A 25,963-nucleotide genomic window follows, 5' to 3' on the forward strand; every position below is an offset into this window, starting at 1 on the left:
AGGGAGTCCAAGGGGAGCTGTCCTTTGATGTAGGTGGGGTCCACTGGAGCAGGCCTGTATTTGTCGATCCGTGGATTGATAACCCTGGCTTTTGTTGGCTCCTTGAAAATGGCTGTGGCATGTTTGAGTACCCCCTTAAGCATGGGCAGAGTCTTGGTGGAGCGTTCAGATGTGGAGAAGGTGTCGAATAAGAAGTCTTCATCCACTGGCTCAGCATGCATTTCGACGTCATGATTGAGGGCTGCGCGCTCCATCAATGCATTGAACGCCGCAGTGTCCTCAGTTGGAGATTGTTTAACATTGTAGGACTGAGAGTCTGGGGTGGTATGGGGGTCATCAGGGTCATCGCCTTGATCCGCTGCCCCCGACCATTGATTCGAGACATCCTGATCAGTGTCAGTATTGTAAGAGAAGCCCATTTGGCTATAGTCCGCAGTTAAGTCTTCCTCACTTTGAGTTGGAGAATGAACAGTGTGGTGCGAGTAGTCCTGAAGAGGTTCAACAAGAACTGGAGAGGTGGCGGAGGCCATCTTCTTTTTGAGGGGAATTTTGTAACCCTCTAAAGGATGTTCAGGCGTGATCTTCCGCTTGTGGACGGTAAGCCTGCCTGACTCAGAGTCAATAAACAGTTTCGTTTGGTTGTCGTAAGAAGGCTCATGATAGACGACCTGTGCATGCGAGGACACCTTTGTCACCTTGGGGGCCTCTTGAGTCTTTGGACGGGCCGTGAGCGGAAGGCCAAACTTAAGTGGCGTCGATTCAGCCTGCTTCGAACCGGAAGCGCCGGCTTCGTGTTTCTTCGACGCCCGAGTAGGCCGCTCGCTTGAGCCCGTTGAATCGACCTCCTTGCGCGGTGCGCCTCCGTCCTTGGGCGTCGACGAATACTTCGGGGCGTCCTTGGCCGTGGCTTCGACCCTCTTCGCCAGCCCAGCCTTGAGTCCCGAGAGGGGTGGCTGGAGACTTTTCCCGAACGGAAGTCCCTTGCCCTTCTCGGCATGCTTGGTAGTGGACGCAGGCGCCGAGGCCTTCGAGGCGACGGTTTTGGTGGCAGAGCCCTGCTTCAGAGTCCCAGTCTTGGCGCCGACGGACATCTTCGGCGCCGAAGGATAGACGACAACCTTCGAGCCGTGCGTCGACGTCGAACCGACCACCATTTTGAGTAGTTTCCGTTTCGTCTCCGTCTGTTTCGATTTCCCGGAATCGACCGATGGCTCCTTTGAAAGGGTCTTAGCCTGGCTATGTCGCGGGGCTGTAGACCGAAAGGATGGATCTTGGCTAAGGCCTTTCGGCGCTGCCTCGACCGGAGCCGGAGCGGGCTGAACGTCAATGATAGGCCCCGGAACTGCGGGCGGACTCGGTTCACCACCGGAGTCGTCATCAACGGCCGCAAGGGCCTGATCGTCGTCCCCTACCTCGACGACATCCTGGTCGTGGGCGAACTCCTCGCCTGGCTCGTCCACTTCGAAATTGGAGTCTTGCTCCGACGCCGGTTCTGACATTTCTTCGGGAACGTCATCTTCCGCCTCATCCTCATCTTGGAAGAGTTCCTCGTCCCCGGCATCGAAGATGTTTGCAGGTGCTGGAGCCGACTGTTGGGCCGACTGCCTCGCCGCACGTCGAAGTTTAATAGTCTTCTTTGATCGGAACCTCGAGCAGGGGAAACATTTTGACTCGTCGTGGTCCGGGGACAAACAGGTGTTGCACACTGGGTGCACATCTAAGTTCGAATATTTCGAATTACACACAGGACACCGCTTAAACGGGGTCAGTTCCATCGTCGATGTAGTCTGGCCTGAGTTGTCGAGAGAATCTTTTTTCGACGCCGATCGAAGAACCGAAAGGGCCAGGCACGGAACGATACAATACCGACGCTAAGAAGGCCTTTTGGCCTTAGGAACAGAAAGAGTACAAGTTAAGTAACTGGAGTAAGAGATTAGACATCCGAACCCAATGGCGGAAAAAAACAATCTGGGGATGGAGAGGATGCCCATGCGCACTGTAGTCCAGTGGAGGAGTCACCTATCTCGTGATACTTCGAAGACTCTTCCAGGACAACAATGTGCAATCATCCGGACCCAACACTAGGCGGCGATCTATGCACAAATATGAATTCAGCAGCCCTCATGCCTCGAACGCAGGCATTCCATGGATGCTATTCAGAAAAGGGGGGTGGTGATGGACAGAGTATCTGAATTAAGCACAACACTCGTACCCAGTCAACAGATCAGGGCTTGATCCATCACCGTTTTTTAGCTCACTGCACCATCCCAGCTCAGAACCCGGCTACATGCAAATTAGTCTGTCCCTGGCCCAGTGCATCATGGGAACAGGGCAGACCAAACTACCAAGCCAATTCTTTTACTGGGAAGGAAACAAGCTTCCGGGGACCGGTTTCTGGCATTACAGCCGTCTTCGGCCCGGCTTGCTTGAATCCTGATGGTGCAATGAGCAAGGGAAGCGGTATGGTGTCAGAGAGTCTTAGACGTTTTTCTTTATGGTTTTAGAGATCGAACGCAGAGTATGGCAGCTTTGAACGTTTCAGCCACAGACTGAGCAAATAACCAGAGAGAGTATCTGTTTTACGATCACACAGAGAGCTATTAAGATGAGATTTGTGTTTTGCACGTTAAGTGTACAGCGAGCATCAGTGGATCGTATTTCTCAAAATTGAATATTCATATTTCTGCTTGTTATTCGTTTCACAGACGTCATTGAGTGATACAGCTGCAGTCCTATTGACATTGAGGCAACTTTAACTTTTCAAAGGTACTAATAAGAAAGGAGTGATGTTTCTAAATAGGTTTTGGCATTGTTACAACCAATTTGATTGAGGATTTAACTTTTTGGTTACAGTTGTTTTATTCATGTGCCATCGTGGATTCCATGCAAGTTGATTTTCTTGGTGTGTTTCACACATTGGTGCTGGTGATTGGGTCACAGTGTAGGTTGGAGCAGGTGTTATTAATACTAACATGGAGTTGCGCATCAAATGAAATGGTTACATTTTGATCTTTTTTCTACAGATATACCCATGAAGAAGAGACTCAAGTCTCGAAATGCATTGGGTTGGAATCTAGAATTATATAAATCATGTGTTGAACATTAATGTAACCGATTGTTTCAAAACTCATTGTATATGATTTTGATGATTTGAGTTCGTGTTGATGTAAAGATCATATAAATATTGTGACAGATTGATTAAGCTGCATTAAAAATTTTTGAATATCATACCTAGAGTTGTATTTACGTTGTTGCATGTTGGAGTCCTAGTCGCCTCTCCATGGGCTGGGCCACTTCATTCACACAGACCATTGGCCATGGAGACAAGGGACACAGCTTACGTAAAAACATGCCCCCAAAGCAAGTTACTAAGAGGTACTACTGTGATGCAACAGTCAGCCTAACCTCAATTTTTGGGCTAAAAAGAAAACTACAAGTCAGCACAGTTATATAGCTAAAAACAGAATTTAACGCAAACCAATATCCTAACTACTTGGCAGCTATATCTAGGTACAAACGGTACAAAAGGGGGTGGTGATGGACGGAGCATCTGAATCAATCAAACACTCACACCCAGTCAAAAGATCTGGGTTTAATCCATCACCGTTCTTTAGCCCACTCTGCCACCCCAGTTCAGACATGGCTATATGCAAATCAGTCCTCGGAAGCTTGTTTCCGGTCCAGGGAAGGCATGGCTTGGTAGTTCGGGCTGGACTGTTCCCATGAGGCACAGGGTCAGACTTATTTGCATATAGCCATGTCTGAACTGGGGTGGCAGAGTGGGCTAAAGAACGGTGATGGATTAAACCCAGATCTTTTGACTGGGTGTGAGTGTGATTGGTTCAGATGCTCCTTCCAGTACCACCCCCTTTTGTACCGCATATCTAGGTACAAAAGCACACATGGACTGACAATACGTTTTTGTTAATGGAAAATTTCATTTTTTTATTTTGTTGCTTTGGGGAAGACACTTAAGTTCCCTGCCAAGGAGCATTCTCTGCAGTAAAACTTTAGGGTCATGATGAATATGGGTTACTGCCAGCCAATGCAATGACTACTTCCTAAAGACTAAGGAAAAATAAACATACCAACATTTTAGAGACGGAATTTCACAGCAATGCCACGGATGAAATGCAACTAACTATTACTGTGGTGATTAACATAATTTTTTTTGTACAGCACAGCTCTCGCATACCTCCGTAGTTCAACCAATGGCAAAGCTGGTATACCAAGTAGCACACAAGTCTCTTTTTAGCGCTCCAAAACTAAGTGGCATGAATGGATTACACAAGCAACATTCATAATGCCAAATAAATAACCAACCTGCAAGTTTTGTGGTCAAAATTTCTTCATACTCTTCACGGACCTTTTCTTCACGTTCTTTCAGCAAACGCTCACAGATCATACCAACTTGTCTCAGAGTAAAAAGCGGCTGCTCTTTTTTCAGCGGGGATGATGGTGATGTGCCTTTTTGTTTAAAGTAACAATACGGTTAGAAACAGTGGCAAAGACCCACCCCCCCACCTCTCCCACCCCAAACCAGCAACTTCACCAACCCAGCTACACCCCACCAACACTGCCACACACAAAACAGACCTATATATCCACATCAGTCCAATCTGGTCACACCACAGTGCCACACCAGCCCAGCCCCACCACCCAACTTACACCAGCCCAACTCAGCCACGCCATCCCAACCACAACACCATACCCCACCCCAAACACACAACACTAGCCCACTGCCATAAACCAATTCATGTCCAACCGGCATTCTGCCATTTTTGGGTCTCTATAGCTGCCCCATTTGTTTAGCTAAGTCTCTGTGTACCACCATAACGATAAAGTCTCATGAGATTTTTTGCATAATTTGGCAGTGTACTCTTATCCCAGACTCTAAGAGCACTGCTTTTGCACCTTCTAATGTTGTTTCTGTAATGAACCAAGCATTTCTGCATCTCCTTATTAGCTTCGGGCAGAGCAATACTGTGTGAAAAATGTTCCACATGGTCATAGCTGCGCAAGCATAGTCCATTACCTACCTTTCCAATTTTGGACAGTACAATTAAAGTATAGCATATACTATGCAGTACTTTAACTGTATTAGTCAAAACCTTGCCTTGCTTACAACCGCCAAAGGGTACATTAGGGCCTCCTCACACTTAGTCATCCAAGTTCCCAAGTACCTGCTGTCATTTATCCTTTAATGTGATTAAGTCACTGAGCGTATTGCTCGTAAAAGTTTAGTTCGTTATTTAGATAGTATTTTGATCAATGGTCAAAGATTACCACGTGCTCCAGAGGAGAACCATTCTGCATCAGGGTATTCCTTTCTACATACACAGACAGGACACATCTGAGTTGCAGGTATCAAACTCTTTTTGAGGTTCTGCAAATTATTATAGATATTTTGTACCAGGGTCGAAATTACAATAATGCCCCATTGATTGAAGATCCGTTGCTTACTCAATTCATTAAGACTATTGCAAGACCATAGCAACATGTATGTGACAGTCTATTTTGCTTTCACATCTTCTTGGTTGCCTCGACCCAATTTCTGACTGCCAATGCAGTGAGGTGGAGGCCTCTTCTTGGATCCTACCATATTTATTTTTGCGATTTGTAGAGCGCACAAATACCCAGGGGTGTCTCGGCGCTTCGGACTGCAGTGGGTGGATTCTGATAGAGAGTTTATTGATTGAACAGCCAGGTTTTTAACATTCTTCTAAATGCAAGTAGGGATTGACAGGATCTGATCTACAGCGGTACTGTATTCCAAAGTTTAGCCGTGGTGACCACGAACCTTCTATCGCCCCAGGAGGCTGTTTTAGTGCGTGGCACCATTAGCTGAAGGGCAGTGGAAGAACCGGGTGTCCTACTGGGTGTGTGGCTTTTGAGGTGGTTGGTTAGAAATTCGGGTACATTGTTGCGAGATGCTTTGAAGGCAATGCAGAGTGTTTTGAATTTTATCCAATTCTTTATTGACAGCCAGTGGTAGTTCTTTACAACATGAGAAATGGGTTCGAATTTGGGCGTTCCTGAGAGAATTCTGGCTGCTGCGTTCTGAACGGTTTGCAGCTTTTGGATAACCTGCTTTTGGGAGTTTGTGAACAGTCCATTGCAGTAGGCTTTGGAAGACATAACCAGACTGCTGACTAAAGTTTTTCCAACGTTGAGGGGAAGAAATGGCAGTAGTTTTTAATCATGCATAGTTTGTGGAATGAGGCGGATGCCACTGAATTGGCATGAGAGACGAAGTTAAGTTTGTCGTTAAATATAATGCCCAGATTCCTGACCTTGGTAACTGGAGTTGGTGGGGGGGCCACCAGATTTGTGACCAGCAAGGATGTAGTTTACCAAAGATCATGACCTCTGTTTTTTCTGAGTTTAATTTGAGGCAGTTGCTGACCATCCAGCTACCGATGGCGAGCGTGCCCTTCTGAAAATTAGCTGCAACCCTTTCTCCATTGTTGTTTACTGCCAAGACCAATTGAGTGTCATCGGCGTAAGAGGTAAGGCCCATCCCATAAGCCTTGATGACTTTGGCTAGGTCCGACACACAGATATTAAAAAGAGACAGACTCAGGAATGAGCCTTGAGGGACCCCACAAGGAAGGGCCAATACCTGGGTGTTCTTGACTTCCAACTGTATGTCTGTAAGCCCTTAAGACTGCTTTCTGCTGGGATGCAAATGTCTATTCAATAACTATTGTTAACTGTGATGCCCACTAATAGCAGAACAATTAGGGTGTGCAATGCCCCAGTTGTCCACAGCCACGCCAGATAGCAATATCCATCTATTTAAAGAATATGATAAGTTTGGCAGATAATGGAACCTTGAATTGGAAAACATGGTGTTAAAAGCACCTGTAGAGAGGGGCAAATTTCTACCATGTTCCTCTGAAAAGCCTTCCACGCCTTGTATAAATCTGGTCAAGTGAGTTTCTCTCCCTCGTAATGCGTATACCCATGTACCAGAACCCATCCCATGCAGTTAGTGATCCCAAAATGGACTTGGCCCACACAACAGGACGTAGTAGGCATACAACCATAGACGCTGGTTCCACGTAGTGTTAGTTTGTGATTTTACAAGCAGGGAGAGGTGTGTGTGGAGGAGGTTTGGGGAAATAAAAGAAAAATAAGCATAGAAAATAAAAAATAAAAAAATATATATACAATTTAAAAAAAAAAAAAAAAAAAACACCACATAACATTAAAGGCAATTTAATAAATGTAAGACTCACCGGGCAACGCTGGTCCCGTGAGGAGAAAGGGATGTGGATGTCCATCAGAAGAACAAGGATCAGCTGGCTGGAAACTATTTTCTAAATGTCTTCTCTTTTGCATACGTTTATACTCTTGTTTAATGTTGTACAGAATTTGTTCTGGAAGAAACAAACCAATCATCAAAAACATGGAGTGCTTCTAGGTCTCCAAAAGGTAGAACAAATCAGGTCCTCAGAGCCACGAGTACTCCACTCAACCTTCATATTAAGCATTAATAAGGTATGCCCACATTTCTTCAAAACGTTAGTATTCTCATAAGTCAAAACAACTTTGGTATGGAATGCTGTAGAAAGGAGGCAGAGTTGTACGTTACCCTAGCCATTGCACATAATGGACTACTATTGCTTGCCCAGCTTTTCAGACAGTTTTAACACTATGCGCCAGATTCCAATGTCAAACGGACCGGAGTTCGCCCTAATCGGTTTGGAACTGAAACTGAACTTCGGTTGCATGCCTATTCTTTACAAGGGGAGCATGCATTCCGAACAGAATGCATGCTCTCATTGCTAAGAGCAGAAGTGCAGTTCATCCCTGCACCCCTTGGCAGGCACCTCAAGGTGCCTGCCACTGGTGCAGGGATCAACTGGGGAGAGTGGGGCGGGGAAGGTGCAGTGATCAACAGGGGGGCACCATAGGTGTCCACTAGGCCGCCATTCGTCAGTCTGGCACCCATTGGGGCCCTGCTGGGGGCCCCAGAGACAGATGTCCAATGCCTTGCCGTGTTGATAAGGCCAGCTGTTAGAAATGGGATTTCTGGTTGGCTAAGGTTTGCACCAAAGCCAGGCAGAAACCACCACTCTAGTCAGGATAAGGGAGTTACACTCCTAAAAACCCCTGCTCACCCTCTTGGTAGCTTGGCAAGAGCAGTCAGGCTTATCTTAGAGGCAGTGTGTTAAGCACTTGCACATAACCAACAGTAATATAGTGCAAGCACTACAGATGGACCCCACACGAGTTTAGAAAAATATCCAATATTTTTATAAACTTAAAACAAATACGATAACAATCCACAGTACCATACTTTAACAAGCATTAGAAATGCAATAGGTCTCGCAGCATTAGAGTTAGTGCTTTTAGAATTGTTTATGGGTTTTTTTGTAAATCTTTAGCATGAGGTTGAGGGTGAGTGAGGGTGAGGGGTTGAGGGTGAGTGAGGGTGAGGCTGAGGGGTTGAGGGTGAGGGTGAGTGAGGGTGAGTGAGGTGTTGAGGGTGAGTGAGGGTGAGGGGTTGAGGGTGGGTGAGGGGTTGAGGGTGAGTGAGGGTGAGGGTGAGTGAGGGTGAGTGAGGGTGAGTGAGGGTGAGTGTGGGTGAGGGATTGAGGGTGAGGGGTTGAGGGTGAGGGAGGGTGAGGGGTTGAGGGTGAGTGAGGGTGAGGGGTTGAGGGTGAGTGAGGGTGAGGGAGGGTGAGGGGGTGAGGGGTTGAGGGTGAGTGAGGGTGGGTGAGGGTGGGTGAGGGTGGGTGAGGGTGGGTGAGGGTGGGTGAGGGTGGGTGAGGGTGGGTGAGTGAGGGTGAGGGTGAGTGAGGGTGAGTGAGGGTGAGTGAGGGTGAGTGAGGGTGAGTGAGAGTGAGTGAGAGTGAGGGTGAGTGAGAGTGAGGGTGAGTGAGAGTGAGGGTGAGTGAGAGTGAGGGTGAGTGAGAGTGAGGGTGAGTGAGAGTGAGTGAGAGTGAGTGAGAGTGAGTGAGAGTGAGTGAGGGTGAGTGAGAGTGAGTGAGGGTGAGTGAGTGAGGGTGAGTGAGGGAGGGTGAGGGTGGGTGCAACAGGTTCCCAAACCTTTGACTGCGATTTCTTCAGAAGTGCTGGTCCCTTTGTGTTCTGTTTTCTTACGTTTCAGTGTTTGCAGCACTCTGTTTCAGTCAAGTAATGGCCGTCAGCCAGGCAGGATTAGATGAGGCCCGGGGGTGACATTCCTGTGCGGTTTGGGGTTTAATCGCGTCATTGTTGTCTCCATCGCGGCCATTAGAAGCACAGATATTTCTGCTCGCCATTGGAGCCGGCTCCGACATGGAGATCAAAGCAAGGTGGGGGGAGGAAGCAGAGGGGGCGCCCGAATGCAGCATTGTAACACGGCGGGCAGGGGAGGGGGCGGGCAGGGGAGGGGGCGGAGAGGGGAGAGGTGCGACACGGCAGGAAGACGGAAGGAAGAGAGGGGAGGGGGTGGAGAAATGTAAGTGCAGGGGAGAGTGGGTGTGGACGAATTTATTTGGAATGTCTGCAGAGCACATTACCTCCTGCACCTCGTGTATATGGAGAGTGCAATCTGTTGTCACTAAATGTGCTATTTGATGGTAAAAATGAAGTGTGCTGGGGGAAACAAAAAAGAAGCCGGAGGGAAGAGAGGGGAGGGGGGAGGAGAGCGAAAGGATCGGAGACACGGCGGGTAAAATAAACAAAAAAAAATGCCGGAGGGAAGAGAGGGGAGGGGGGAGGAGAAATGCGACACGGCGGGAAGGGGAGGGGGCGGAACGGGGGCGGAGAGTCTGCAGAGCACATTACCTCCTGCACCTCGTGTATATGGAGAGTGCAATCTGTTGTCACTAAATGTGCTATTTGATGGTAAAAATGAAGTGTGCTGGGGCAGCTGTGTGCCAAAGGCTCCTAAAGAGCTTCAGATGGATATATTTGCTTTTGTGCGGTGCTTTTGCAGAACGGCAACTGTTAAACCAACAGGTTCCCAAACCTTTGACTGCGATTTCTTCAGAAGTGCTGGTCCCTTTGTGTTCTGTTTTCTTACGTTTCAGTGTTTGCAGCACTCTGTTTCAGTCAAGTAATGGCCGTCAGCCAGGCAGGATTAGATGAGGCCCGGGGGTGACATTCCTGTGCGGTTTGGGGTTTAATCGCGTCATTGTTGTCTCCATCGCGGCCATCAGAAGCACAGATATTTCTGCTCGCCATTGGAGCCGGCTCCGACATGGAGATCAAAGCAAGGTGGGGGGAGGAAGCAGAGGGGGCGCCCGAATGCAGCATTGTAACACGGCGGGCAGGGGAGGGGGCGGAGAGGGGAGAGGTGCGACACGGCAGGAAGAAGGAAGGAAGAGAGGGGAGGGGGTGGAGAAATGTAAGTGCAGGGGAGAGTGGGTGTGGACGAATTTATTTGGCATGTCTGCAGAGCACATTACCTCCTGCACCTCGTGTATATGGAGAGTGCAATCTGTTGTCACTAAATGTGCTATTTGATGGTAAAAATGAAGTGTGCTGGGGGAAACAAAAAAGAAGCCGGAGGGAAGAGAGGGGAGGGGGGAGGAGAGCGAAAGGATCGGAGACACGGCGGGTAAAATAAACAAAAAAAAAGCCGGAGGGAAGAGAGGGGAGGGGGGAGGAGAAATGCGACACGGCGGGAAGGGGAGGGGGCGGAACGGGGGCGGAGAGGGGAGAGAGAGAGTAGGCAAGGGTAAACAAACACGGACGTGCACGCGCCCGTGACTTTTAAGGTCAATGCGCATGCGCATAAGCTTAATGCGCATGCGCATTGACCTTAAAAGTCACGGGCACTGCAAGGAATCGCCACGATTCCTTGCAGTTAGATAAAGAGTGGATGAGCCCCTATAGTCTCGCTTGCTCGATGCGCATGCGCATCGACAGGCGAGACCTAAAAAGCATAATGTTCTGACTCTGTTTATTGTTTATGTAGTCAATCTCACAACATACACAGCTGCTCCGAAAGCAATTGCTCATAATCTAAGTTGTTGCAGTTGTTTGCTCTAAGTCAAAGAGGAAAGTGAAAAAAATCAACTCCCTATGTAGTAATCAATGTGGACTTAATCAATAATCATGTGTGAATAAATACATTGTATTCTACGTATCAGTCTAAGAACACAGTTGTAATCCTTTTGTCAACAAGTTAATTATTTTAATGCAATCCTCGAACCTAGGAGGTTCAGTTACAGGATATGCACATATATGTCCGGCAGTAAACCAATAATGCCACGTACAATGCTCAGATGCATATATGAGCTACACTGCTCATGCGCAGTTTAATGTCCACAAATATCCACGAGTTGCTTGAGTTGTTGGCAAGTAGACGCTTAATTATGCTGAGAGCAACATGCATAGTGTGCTTCAACGTTAGAGAATATGCAAGACCATCCTCAGGACTGTTTGCTTGGGCAAATGACTGACCCCAATTTAAACCAGATAAGAACAAGGTACACATTGGTCCACAATGGTCCACAAACACGCAGCACCAGTGTCAGAGTCTGAAGCGTGACTGGAACAGATCCAACGGCATTCCCAATGCATCCCTTAGCATTCACCAGCAGATTGGCATCAATAGATGGCGTACAAGAGTCGATTAAAATAAAGGATGCATTCAGCTTAGATGCAGGAAAATATATGAAATATTCATTGCTATACTTGCTCTTTTGTTGGTTGTTTATTTTCTCATAGTTATGTATGTACTTTATTCATCTTATTGGAGCTGATAAAGGCACTGCCTTCGCCTATTGATTAACGAAGGCTGAAGAGTAACCTAGTGATGCAAACTCTTGCAATCATTACCATGAGAGGAGAATGTGCTATTGAAATAAATACAATGATGGCTGCAGGCTTATACTTTAGTTTGTACCTAATGGTATAAAACAGTGGCATTATGAACTTATTCAGTCTTTTTTTATGTTTTATGCCAATTTATATTTTAATTAAATCACCAAGTTTTTTAACCGTCTGTATTTTTGTATACCCATTCTGTCCTTGGGCCTGCACTGCACCCGCGCTTCTGACATATTTAGACTCATTTTCGTATTGGCACATGCAAGAGGATTCACAAATGACTAACTCAGAACCTTCGAACTGTGTATTGTGTATCATTTATATCTTTTCAAGGACTTCCCTGTCTTGGCATCTGCTAAATCTGCCATTATTGGGAGTTTCGATTTCTGCCACGTCTCTCTTTTTTTACTGCTGCTTGAAAGTCGAAAATGTATAAAAACAAGTAAACTGTGGGAGAACTTAGCACTGTATTGCTCATCATCCCAAGGGAACAGTGTGCTGTTTCACTGAATGATTATTTTTTATATTTTCGCTACAATAAACGTGCTTATACTTCAAGTAGGCAAGAAGGCTTACTTTTTCCCACAAGGAGATCCCAGCATGTTGCCTGTACCCCATCAGCTGATGTGTTCCCAAGGACCACAGGGGAGACCAGCAACGTTTCCTGTACTCAGATCTTGCAGCAGGGCAGAGGCCTCTGGACAGGACTAGCTCATGTTTGTGGTGCTACTGATTGTGGACAGTCTGGCAGGTTCTAAAGTGTATCTAACAGCTTGAAGGAACCTCTATGATTCTATGGTTAGTGGTCTTCATGTTTGGGTCTGTTTCGTGGTGTGTGGGAAAAGAGCTAGCACAGAGGAAGGCTGGGGTACTGTTCACGTAAGTCTTAGGAAAGGTGTTGTCCAGTTTTCAGTGTCACGGTGGTGCGTTCAGAGGCGTAGTGTGCAGTACCAGTTTCCAAGCTATAAGGAAAGAGTAACTATGTAGTAATGGTCCATCCTGTTCCAAGTACCTAAGACTTCTCCCTAGGAGACTGAAAGGGACTAAAATCATCATCTGCTTTTGCCAGACAAAGCCTCATGCACTTGTGGTCACTGTCTAGAAAATTCTTGTTTCTCTTCAAAGGACATCAGACAAAGGAAAGATTTCTAACCCACTGCAACAAATCAGCACCCACTTCAGGCTCAGATTAGCAAACGCTGCTTTCCGTAAAACACAATTTCGGCCATCAACAAAATCAGCCTTCAACAGTAGTGTGGAGGGGAGCATTACTGGAGTAGAAAATCATATTCAAATAAAAGCAATGCATTAAAATAAAACAAGCGCTGGCAAAGTTCCTTGCCGAAAACGTGCAGGCGAGGTGCGACACGGCAGGACGGAAGGAAGAGAGGGGAGGGGGAGGAGAAATGCGACACGGCGGGAGGGGGCGGGCAGGGGAGGGGGCGGAGAGGGGAGAGGTGCGACACGACGGAAGGAAGAGAGGGGAGGGGGAGGAGAAATGCGACACGGCGGGAGGGGGCGGAGGGGTAAACAAAGACGGACGTGCACGCGCCCGTGACTTTTAAGGTCAATGCGCATGCGCATAAGCTTAATGCGCATGCGCATTGACCTTAAAACTCACGGGCACTGCAAGGAATCGCCACGATTCCTTGCAGTGCAGATAAAGTGTGGATAACTCGCAATAGTCTCGCTTTGCTCGATGCGCATGCGCATCGACAACAGGCGAGACCTAAAAATAGTTGTGTTGAAAAATGTCTTTAAATTGCAAAGTTACGTTGAAAACACAGTTCGTACGAGTCGGTAGCTCGGGCGGAGCCTAGCGCGATGCTGAAAACAACAGAGTCTCATAGTTCTAGCTGACCGCGTCAGTACGGGCTGGCAACAGCGGGACAGACTTATTAACAGTACCTTTCTTATTGCGACTCACACAGGGGTAAGAGTCGGTCTTGGCATCCGTTGTGGTTGCGATGCAAAGTGGAAGCGGTGCACAGTGCGGTGTCGCTCGGTGCGAGCAGCGGCCCAGTGACGATCGTTCTGACGGCGTCGGTGAGACCAAGGCTTGCGGTGCATGGTGAAACTGTGCTCGATGACGTGCTGGCAGCTTGCGGTGCAGGTGACAGGGCCGGTCATGGCGTCCATCGCGGTTACAGTGCAAAGTGGAAGCGGTGAACGGTGCGGTGTCCCGCGATGCGGTGAAGGCAGCGGCTCGGTGACGATTGTCCGGACTGAGTGGGTGAGACCAAGGCGTACGGTGCATGGTGAAACTGTGCTTGATGCGGTACTGGCAAGTGCCGATGCAGCGACAGCCGGTTGGAGGGAATTGGTGCTTGCCGAGCCAGACAGCTGTACGTGACTAGTCGGACACGGGTGTCGAGCCAGCAGCGACCGTGTCGGTGAGACCAGGCCAGCGAAGTGAAACGAGGCGATGCAGGATGTGGTGTCTCTCGATACGGTGGGGCGGCTCTGGGATGATCGTCCAGGACGGCGTCGGTGAGACCAAGGCAGGCGGTGCAGGGCGAGACGATGCTTCGTTGTGGTGCCCTCAGGACACAAGGCCGGCGACCGAGTCGGTTGCGGTGTCCCCTTATCTGTGGCAACTGAAACAACGGTTCCAGGAGCGGTACCCAGAGGTTGGTGAAGTCTTTGCAGTCCCCGAGTCTTCTTAACAGGAGGCCAGCTCGGTTTCAGGCCCTTGGAGCTACTCAGCATAAGTAGAGAGTTCAGTCCAGTCCTTTCACTGCCCAAGGCAGAAGCAGCAGCTGCAGGCCAACCCAACAAAGCAACAACACAGCAAAGGAGCAGTACTCCACCTGGCAGCTCTTCCAGCTCTTCTTCTTGGCAGGTTCCAGGATTCCAGAGAGTTCTAAAGTCTTGGGGTCTGGGCCCCAATATTTATACCACCTTTTCATTCTTTGTCAGTGTGGGCCAGGGTCCTCAGACGCACCACAGGAGGTGGAGCCAGCATTGTGGAAGGCGAGGCTAGCCCTATTCAGACCCAGGTAATTCTCCTCCCACCCATCTTGGTGTAGATGTGCCTATTCAGCCCAGCTGAATCACCCTGTCTCCCCAGCCCCGGTCACTCACAAACCAGACAGCTAATACACAAGCTAGCAGAGGCAGGCTGGATGGTAAGGTCAGAAAATACCTACTTCCTAAAAGGGGTATTTTCAAAACACAGAAGGTTAAAACCAACTTTACTAAAAGATTTATTGCATCATTCTGAGTTCAGGCATACTAAACTCGAATTCCTACCATGTTCCCTGAGTCAGTTAGTAGTCAGTTAGTCAAAAAGTGACATCTATTGGCTACGCCAATGCCGGTTTGCTTTTTTGCTGCTGTTTTGTTTAAGTTGCCAGATCTACAATAGCTGGACATGGTTTTTGTTAACAGTTCTTTGCATCAAGTGAACTTGTTTGCAGTCATTCCCAGAGGTGTGGGGGGCTGCTTAGCTGTGCGCATGTGCCGAACTTTGCAAATGAGAAAAAGCATGGTGCAGGCGCAATTTACACGTGTGGAGTGAGGGAGACCCAGGCAGCATGACTCACTCACACAGGAGTTCATGTACTGCACCTGCATACTCAGAATGGTTTAAGTAAACTCAAACCACTCCCTCCCAGGCATCGAACACATTTACCAAGAAACACTGAGAAGAGCCGGCTTGCTGCACCGACGGCTGGTGGTGTGTGTGCCTGGTGGAAGCGTGCACTGACGGCTGGTGGTGTGTGTGCCCGGTGGAAGCATGCACTGACGGCTGGTGGTGTGTATGCCTGGTGGAAGCGTGCACTGATGGTTGGTGGTGTGTGTGCCTGGTGGAAGCGTGCACTGACAGCTGGAGGTGTGTGTGCCTGGTGGAAGCGTGCACTGACGTATGGTGGTGTGTGTGCCCGGTAAAAGCATGCACCGACAGCTGGTGTTGCTTGTGTGTCTGGAGAAAGCGTGCACCGACGGCTGGTAGTGTGTGACAGCTGGTAGTGTGTGTGCCTGGTGGAAGCGTGCACCGACGGCTGGTGGTGTGTGCCTGGTAGAAGCATGCACTGACGGCTGGTGGTGTGTGTACCTGGTGGAAGCGTGCACCGACGGCTGGTAGTGTGTGACAGCTGGTAGTGTGTGTGCCTGGTGGAAGCGTGCACCGACGGCTGGTGGTGTGTGCCTGGTAGAAGCATGCACTGACGGCTGGTGGTGTGTGTACCTGGTGGAAGCGTGCACTGACGGCTGGTGGTGTGTGTGCCCGGTGGAAGCGGGCACTGACGGCTGGTGGTGTGTGTGTGCCCGGTGGAAGCGGGCACTGACGGCTGGTGGTGTGTGTGTGCCCGGTGGAAGCGGGCACTGACGGCTGGTGGTGTGTGTGTGCCCGGTGGAAGCGGGCACTGGCAGCTGGTGGTATGTGCCCGGTGGAAGTGGGCACCGGCTGGTGGTGTGTGCCTGGTGGAAGCGGGCACTGGCGGCTGGTGGTATGTGTGCCCGGTGGAAGCGGGCACTGGCGGCTGGTGGTATGTGTGCCCGGTGGAAGCAGGAGCATTCACAGTGATAGAAGACACCAATGAAGCAGATAAGGAGGGAGGGGGAAAAGGGAGGGGGTAGTGCAAGCAGAGGAGCCCAATTACAGCAATGAAAACACAGATGGCAGCTGTACACATGCACAAGCTCATGAAATCAAGCTGTAGGCCAGCAAAAGCTTCTGGTGGCACTTTTAAAAGCCTCATACTAAACGTCTCGAAGAGGCAGCGCATGCGCCATCTCAGGCGAGACCTAAAAAGGCAGAGGGAGCCAGTCATTTTGTTTGTTTGCACATGCTTCGTTACTCATAGGAGCCTACCAAATGATGTGCCCTTTCTTTTAAAATTAGCACTCCGAGACAGAGAAATGACCGATAAACAAAAAATTAAAACAGTATTTTATTTTTGGGAAGGATTGTCTAGCAGCAATTTTCAGTCTGCCCAAGCCCTCAAAATACAAGTAAAACAAGCATAGGCATAGCCAATGTAAGTGTTCAGCCAGTGCTCTCAGCTTTGCCAATATTTTTAAGCTAGGTTATAGAGCATTGTGGCTGCTGTGAAGCATGTTGAAAAGTTATAATAAAAAAGTATTATAAGTATTTTTGGTTATCTTGTATATAACCAAGAAGATATTATGTACAACTGAATAACCCAATTAAACAAGCATTGGCATAGCCAATAGGTCTCGCTTTTTGGACCCTATAAGTATTTAGTTAGGCAGCAGAATATCCTTGGTGCAACACCACCAACTGTTGCATGACTAAACACTTATAAAGGTCCCAAATGAGAGATCTATTGGCTATGCCAATACTTGTTTAAGATGCACTGTGGCACTAACCCGGTAAGTGTGCCCTATGTGTAATAGGGCCCTGGAGGTGACTCAGCTCAAAGTATACACTATACAAGAGTAACATCCTACACGAATAGAAATACAGAAAGACAACACCCTGGAAATGGCTTATTTAATCTTGCATTCCCAGAGTGTTAACCGTGTGAAATGCAACAGGAACTAAAATCGCTGCCATGGACTTTAATGATTTTTGCATTAACTGTTAGGAAATCGATCAGTGCTTTTGCTAGCAAAGTTAGGGGCATGAATATAGGGCCCGATGGGAATCAAGCCACAAGTTCTGGTTTAATGCACTACCGCATGTCAACACAAACAAATGAAGTTCTCATGTGTTACATGCACAAATGCTGTTTAGGCAGCCAATGCTAGGGGTGGGGCGGGGGGGGGTGGGGGGGGGGGGGGGTGGGGGGAAGAGTCTGAGGTGAGCGAGAAATACTCCTCAAGGTGGCGCCAAAGAACACTGTTTGCATATTTTGAAGCATTATTAAAAATAGGTTTTGCCGAGAACTGTGCTATCAAGCGTAACAGAACAAGGCTAAAACCTTTGATTAGTTCAAGCCTGATGAAAGTATCTATGACGCAATGTAAGACCTACTACATACAAGTGTGAATCAACAGAAGTTGATGTCTTGGTTATTTTAGCGGAGCACCTACTTTTTAAAATAGGCCTCGTCGTATACAGGAAACTAGCTTAAGGTTATTTTATGCGGACATATTTTGTCAACTCTTGCTGCTTACAGCCGCATGCTTAGAAAAGTAATTTAAAATTTGCTACCAAATGCGCCGTTTTCCGTCCAGCTTCGGCATCCCCCACTTTGTTGAATAATGTTTTTTTCTTGTTAGTTTTATATAGCGAGAACTCGACCCAGGTTGACACCAGTTGCTTTACAGACAAACATTCATTCTGTTAGGCAGGGGACGTTTAAGTGATTTGCAGAGAGTCATCGGATGTTGAGCGTCCCTGCTGAGACTCGAACCCTCGCTTTGAGGTATGTTGTGAATTCTGCTGTGAGTGAGTCTGAGGATGCCTGAAGTCTGTGTATAGAGTAAGAGTGTTTCTGCTCCGTAGACTGTTTGCATGCACTCGAGGGGCTGAGAAGCCATGTGGGGCTCCTCTGCTCCCGGGGGTGCGTGTCGCAAGTGACTTGCGTGTAACTTAGTCATAAAGCAAGCAGGTACATGGTTGTGCCTGTACCAGCAGAATTCTCGTTACAGCACTGGGCAGGTGTACTGTGCATCGGAGCATGGACACAGATGCAGGTACACTCCAGGCGTCCAGCACACCGAGGCTGGCATGTTCAGACACACGTGCAGCGCTGCGAGTCCCCACACAACGCTGTAACAGAGCATGGACCATAGATGCAGGTACACTCGAGGCGTCCAGCACACCGAGGCTGGCATGTTCAGACACACATGCAGCGCTGCGAATCCCCACACAACGCTATAAATAGATGCGGTTATCACTCAGTAACAAGCATTGGCTGCGCAAGTCATCGCGATCTCGGTGAAAGTGATCGCGATCACAAAAATGAAATTAAAAAAATAAACATGAGTAATGCGTACGCGCGACGGGAAAAAGTGCTGCGCACGTCGCGCATGCTTGTGCGCGCGATAGCAAGCTGGTGGCCTGCAAGGTAGCACTTTTGAAGCCGCTACTAAATATCTCGCCAGAGCGGCGCATGCGCTGGCTCAGGCGAGCCCTAAAAAAGAATTACCCCCAAAAAAATGTATTGTCATTTTTTTGTCGTTGCAATGCTAGCGACTTTTTCCTGGCTGTTCTAAAGTTGAGGTGGTGCTTAGTGATGTTGAGGTGGTGTCGAGTGATGCTATAGTGGTGCTTAGTGATGCTGTGGTGGTAGTGAGGCATAGTGAGGTGGTGGTGGTGTGGAGTGCTCTTTAACTGTTTTGAAGAGATGCTGGTTTGATTCTGAAGGCGATTTTGCGCTGTAGAGTATATTTTTCAAGAGATTGTATAAATAACACAATACCTTATTTAAGCACCGTAAGGCAAACTCAAAAGAAAGCACTGCTGGATGTTTTCCAGCTTCACCTAGGTTGTGTAATGTGTGGGAAGGGGGTGAATAATGTCGACCTAAAAAGAATTTTTACTGCTTTAATGAAAATGTAATCATTTAACTGTTATGATGATCAGCTGTACGCTGCTCGGGTTTGGGAAGCTGAGTGGGTCTCTGCACACAGTGCGCCAATGGGTGTGACGGCCGTTTGCAAACAACCTAAAAACATGTAGCCCGGGGATTTATGACCATGCAAGGCATACAGTCAACCACATGAAGCCGAAAATACAATGGGCAAGGCTCCCACTACCAACACATGCATTGAATGAATTTATTACGTAATTAAAAACAAAACAGTAGAAAACTGTGCATGAGATATTTTGTAAAGTTGCTATAGAGCAGATTTCCTAAAAAACACCAATATAAACAATACTACAATGAAAGTACGGGGGGGGTTTAAGACACACAAATTAGTTTAGAGTGCTTACAAGAAGCTTTGCAGAGCAAGCGCGTTGGCTCAGGCACGGCCTAAAAAAATGTGGGTGTAGGTGCAACAGAGTGGACAGAAGGGGAGGAGAAGGGGCAAGAGCATCATAAGAGAAAGAGAGTAACTTGAAGTGGGTGGAAGCATACAAGCGAAAAAGCAACACTGAGGAAGGAGCGACAGGGAGTCCAGCAGCGGAGAAGTACAAAGCTTCCAACATGAGGGAGACAGCAAAGCAGAGCACATGGTAGATTTGGCAGAAGGAGAAGCATAGGAGAGATAACTAGAAAACCTTCATTCACTCTCATGGAGTGCGTAAACAAAAAGAAAAAAGTTGTTCCTTAAAAAGGTACAGTAGAGCGGTCAGTTTGCATTGGACATACAGGAGAGATCAGATATTTGCGTAGGAATCTGTATACTTTTCAGAAGTTAACCCACCTCCTCTCCCCCAGGTATAGTGCCATCTCCAAGTGCTGGAATGACCATGTCCCCCGACAGGATCCCACAGCCTGGGAAAAGTGAAAGTCTACACCTATTCTCAGAAACAGTGCTATATATTTACCACCCTCTGCATAAAAAGTGCCTTGTATTATAAGGCTAGGTACTTGACCTTTTCCAACCTCATCCAATATTTCATGCAACAAAAAGGTAGGGCTGGATATGGTCTGCTCATCGGCTACGCTGCACTGGCTCACGTGCAGTGGTGCACTGCACATTAGCACATCTAAATTACCAATAAAACATCCAGAGGAAACAAGTGAACCACATGTAATTAGTGCAGCATCAGTAGAAGTTAACAGCTTTGGTCCGATTCCACCCCCAGATACCTACACTTTCAGTTGGAAGTGGTGAGCTTAATGGAAGGTGCTGAGCTTCCAGTAACTCGAAAGTTAAAAGAAGGCTACATTGAATGACAACTCTGGACTCTACACCTACTTTAGAGCTCCCTCTACCACTCAATGCTGGGAAGCACTCTGCCTCTTATTTCTAGGTCTCGACTACACAGCGCATGCGCTGTGTTGCAACACCTATTTTACAATTCAGTATGCTTACAACCAGTTTCAAACCATTAGTTGCTTCTGTTGTCACTCATTTGCAATCTTTCGATTGCTTGATCTCTACGGCTCAGAAAAGGGGGTGGTGATGAACAGAGTGTCTGAATTAAGCAAACCACTCTTACCCAGTCCAAAGATCAGGGCTTGATCCATCACCGTTATTTATCTCACTGCCCCATCCCAGCTCAGAACCTGGCTATATGCAAATCAGTCTGTCCCTGGCCCAGTGCATCATGGGAACAGGGCAGACTAATTTGCATACAGCCAGGTTCTGAAACTGGGATGGTGCAGTGAGCTAAAAAACGGTGTTGGATCTAGCCCTGATCTCTTGACTGGGTGAGAGCTTTCTGCTTAATTCAGAGACTCTGTCCCTCACCACCCCTTGTTGTAAATATGATCTCTACGGCTTCCTTTCTTGTGTTGGCTCATCCCTAGAGCATGGACCAAGTAAGTGTTCTTCCTCCTCTTTTTGAAACACCATTTATTTTATAAGCGTTTCAGAATTATTCCTGGACGTGCAATGTGCTTTTCTCCTTTTAACACATGAACACAGCTTATTTATGTTGCTTTATAGCTGCTGTATCTATTGATGCTGGAGTTACTTGCACCCACAGGTCTTATTGGCTTCGCCAATGCTAACGAGGCTGATGTTAAGAAGAAAGCTTTTAATAGAAAACTCCTTCTGCACCACATTTCATATTAAAGGGGATTCATTTACCAACTCCTCTCCAATCTTTCCACGTTGGAAATCTACTCTTGATATGGGCAGGAGAAATGTTTTCTGGGGTGGGAAAAAGGTGGTGTGGGGAGGTAGTATTCGCAATCATTGAGCATATTTTGACATGGGCAAATAAACGTGTGTATATGTGCTTATGGCAAAATATAATTCACTCGTTTCCGTGTTCATGATTATTTTCTACCCTTCACAAATAGGTGCATGCCCTGCAACACACACTCTTAAAAATTGATAGTTTAGTGCCATAGTCTGGTTATGGGAAACAGTGCAGTCTGCTGCTACAGTAAGACATGAATCCATATGTTTAAGATGTTCAAAAAGGGCTGTGTTCATTAATGTAGGTCTTTACTGAGTGAGTGCTAAGGAAATATGGTGAGCAGTAAGCTCAGCTTGCATTGATGACCATTTTAATAGACCTGTTTGAAGAACGGAAATTTTGCTCCCAAAATTCCCTTCAATAAGAGAATACATTCAGAAGAACGGAAGCAAAGTACTAGAATACCTTAAGGGGGCTTTGTTGTCCTTTCAATTCTATTGGAAAAGCAATCTTTTCAATCTGCATAGTGGTTTTATATTTAGAGGAACTTACTGAAGATCAGCAGTGTGGTGGATCTTTCAAACCTGCTAAAGTTCTTATTTCACAACTCAAGAGTTTGACAACCCATGTGTGGGGAGAGGGGGTTGCATCTATAAATCGTAGTGAGGTATGTCTAGTCACTTGCTACCCAATTAATAGTTTCAAAGCACCTACTTCAATGGGATGTAGTTGGACCCATGACTAGTCTTCCAAAACGTCCAGAAAGTACAGTTTTCACTGAATGGCTGACGTCAGATCTTAACCACCACCAAATTAGTGCCCAAGCATGAAAATGTATTTACTTAATAAAACAATGAAAAAAGGGCATGGAACTCGCCCTCTTTATGAAAGAGAAACAAAATTTGGAAAATTCCAATTGTGAACAGCATGAATGCATGTATATGTATTTCTATATCACAAAAGGCAGCGGACACTGTACATGCTCAAAGACTAGCACAAAGTCAACAAGTAATGGGTGAGGAAGTGGATGTGTGTACTATTAATGCATTGTTACCTGGTGTTCTTTTGACTCTTTCTGTAATTAGAGTAGCACTGGGCAATTCTAACGGATACAGGATGCTGTTACAGACCATGGGCGCATAGACATGGCCTGCTGCCTTGCTTTTTCTTAATCACACTGCTTAGTCTGCAGTCGGATGGTGTCCTGGCTGGGGGCGTGCTGAGAACTACCAGAGAAGGTGAGCTTGTGTGCAAGATAAGCAGGGGTGCTGGTTGTTATGACTAAGTTTTAATACTGGTTTTCAAGATGGCGAGGCCGGCATAAAGAGTCAATGAAGTTCCACCAGGACAGCAGTAATGTGATATTTCTGCAGGCCCTGAAATGAGACTGGCTACGGCGGGTAGTCTGCTCCCAAGAGGTTCTAGCATACAGCCTGGAAGGCCATGGAGTAGGGCACTATCAACATCCCGATACAAGAGTACGAGGTGTTTGACTGCAGGTCTGAAGTCCTTTTCAGGATGAATGGGCTGACTTTTTTTTTTTTAAAGGGGAATGCTAGTATCAGCTGTTTATTAGCAATGGATTTCTTAAATTTGGGGGTCCACGAATCCAAGTGACTTGACATTCGGTAACATTTAAGCCCATCAAGCTTTAGGACACTGAGGCAGGTTTGTATCGTAGGTTTGTTATTGGCAAATAAAAGGAATCCGGTCTTAGTTGGGTTGAGCATCAGTTAGCCGCTGGACATCCAGGTCTGGATGCAGTGCAAGTAGTGTTTGAGGCGTTGCAGGTCGGAAGCACGGTAGACTTAAACAGAGTTGTGGATCATCAGCACAATGGTGAATATTAATGCTATTTTATGCGGCACCATGCAAAGGTTGAACATGACAGGAGACAAGATGGAAACCTAGAGGACTACACAGGCAATAGGGATCATGACCTGTTGTCAGGTCCCTACTGCTTGGTGAGCCTTTGAAGTACTTAAACTACGTTATACACCATGTTCTGCTCAGCTAAACTCCAAGCAGGTAATAAAAGTCCATCTATTTGGCAAACTCAGGCTATATTCATGATGCACAGAAATGGCTATGCAACAACTATTGTTATTCACCTCTTTCACAGTAGTGTATAACCAATGATCTTTAGTAAAAAAAAAGGCATTGTGGAATATTGAAAATAACTGATGCCATTTGTCCATAAACAGTTACAAATTAAAAAGTTGTTTCTTTCACCTAACGAGACAACCCGAGAATAACCAAGTCCCACAAGATCACGCAAAATCCTCCTGGTTGATGCAGGAGTTAAAAAAAATAGTGATCATATCTATAGTGTGTTTGAGAAAAAGGATCGATCCCAAGTGAGCTGATCTTTAGAGAAGAGACAATCGGAAGGTGTAGAACGGCAGCAGTTGGGTGTCCTTGATGTAAAGTGAAGGTGGGATGCTGCTCCCAGTGGGCACCGCTTGAAAGTCTCTGACAAACCTCTGAATCACAGTAAGAAACGTCATTATTCTTATCAAAGGCAGAACTAAGTTTTAGAAACTTGGTTTAAAACAAGGGTTGTCCAGCCTTTCTTATAACGAGCTACTGTTGATCGATGAAAACAGTCATGAGCAACTAATGACTTACACAATTGTTACAGTAGTGGCCACATTAGAGACAACCACCGCAGCGGCCACACAGTGCAGAATTACAAGTAGTGAATATCCATATGTATGTCACAATATTGAGTGATGCCAAAATATCAAATCCAGAATATGGACTAATAAATCCAATATCACAAATAAACATATAAAGGTAAGTATAGATTTTCAATTCTAGATTCCACATCTACATACCTCAAAGATACACATCTTCAATATATATATAGATGTGGAGTTAGGAACGCAAATAAAACTATACCTCACCTTTATTTACTATCCTTCTGGACAATGAGATAGTCTAAATAATGCATTCAATGTTGACCATTATAATTTAAACATATTTAACCTTTTGCTACAAACATTTCAGTATTTATCTAACAGTCTGCAATTAATGTTGCGGTTTCGTGCTAACTGCAGCAATATAAAGATAAATAGGTGGGCAACGTGTGTATTATGGGGCCCCGGTGACAATTTCACTCACTGAGCCAGCTCGCAGACAGAAGACGGCTCAGTGAGTTTAACCGCTTTAGTGCAGACATCGACAGATGGAGTTCTGTAAAGCGAAAGAAAATATGTTGGCCAAAACACGAACACTTTAAAAAAAAAAAAAAAAAAAAAAAAAATAAAAAAAAAAATCAAAAAAGGTGGTACCAGATGCTCTTTTATAAAATCGAGATTATTTTACCTCCATGTAAATTTGTACTCATTAGTTTTAAAGTGATAGATCATAGTAAGCAAATTACATTGCGTTTTGTTTACATCATGTTGTACTGGCCTTTCAAAATCACAACTACCAACTAAAGCACACCTTGACTTGAGTACATAAAGGGGTTAACTTAGTCTCCCAACTTAAGAGCAACTGCTAGTGTGGCACTGAGCAATGGAATCACACAGTACCCGCCACAGATACAGTAACCACTCTTACGACTTGTAAATGTTTCTTAATCTTTTATAAGGTTTAGCCTTACTAGATACCTAGTTTCAGCCAACAAGTTGCTCGAAAGTAAACAAATACAAATGTAGTCAACAACTTCCCATGAAAACAATATGCAAGTAAAAAGTTGAATGGCTGTTAAAAAATTATTATTATTATTTTTTTTTAAAGAAAGGGAAGTGCTTCTACATGAATTAAGAGCCATGCCAAGAGAAAGGGTGGTGGAAGGAAGCGTGGTGATGGCTAGGGTTTGGTGGTATTGTGGTAAGTGCTGTGGTAAGGGTAGTTCCAGCAGGGTGGTGGTGGTTAGGGTAGAGTGGTATGTTTACTGTGAAGGTTTTATTGCAGTACTTGTATAGCGCTTACTATGCCTGTGGGGGTGCCAACGAGCTTGCCTACATGGGTAGCACACTACACCGTGTAAAGTGTGTTTTAAAGCATGTTTATGTTTTGCTCCTATGTGGGTAGTGTTCCCATGACGTGTGATGACCACCGAGTTGCAGTTTGGTGGATGATGAAGTGTGAGAGAGATTACAGGGAATATAATCGCTAAAAAAATGGGTACGAAAAAAGCACTACAAGCTATCCCGGTGCCTCCATCAGAATGGGAACTCTATCTTGCCAATTTATATAAACTAAATATTAACGCAGAAATGAGCCACCACTCTGCTAGGAACCCAGAAATAAAACCCTAGACAGTGGAGTTTCCAGTCCATTTACTATTGAGCTACATATAAGAAAGGCGAGAACAACAGGAGCAACAGGTCCGGACCAAATTCCGATTAAAGGTCCTCCAATGCAACCCCAAGGAATGGAGTAAGATGTCATCCCCCCTTTTCAACTACATTTTCATTACTGGGGACATCCCCAAATCTTGGAAGGGGAGCATTATAATACCCATACATAAAAAAGGGTACAAGGCTGCATCCTGGCAATTATAGA

General features: G+C 46.4%; 1 protein-coding gene across 1 annotated transcript in view; it reads right to left on the reverse strand.

Annotated features, from left to right (window-relative positions):
• The window catches only part of AKIRIN2 (akirin 2), a 55,500-nt gene that overhangs the window by 18,834 nt on the left and 10,703 nt on the right, over window positions 1–25,963 (reverse strand). Inside the window, exons 2-3 of the mRNA XM_086926599.1 lie at window positions 7,242–7,382; window positions 4,324–4,467 (exon numbers count right to left, since the gene is read on the reverse strand). Of these exons, the coding sequence (XP_086782725.1) occupies window positions 4,324–4,467; window positions 7,242–7,382 (285 nt within the window). The remainder of the gene's footprint in view (window positions 1–4,323; window positions 4,468–7,241; window positions 7,383–25,963) is intronic.

The sequence above is a fragment of the Lissotriton vulgaris genome, chromosome 6 (genome assembly GCF_964263255.1).
Source record: "Lissotriton vulgaris chromosome 6, aLisVul1.2, whole genome shotgun sequence".
NCBI lineage: Eukaryota > Metazoa > Chordata > Amphibia > Caudata > Salamandridae > Lissotriton > Lissotriton vulgaris.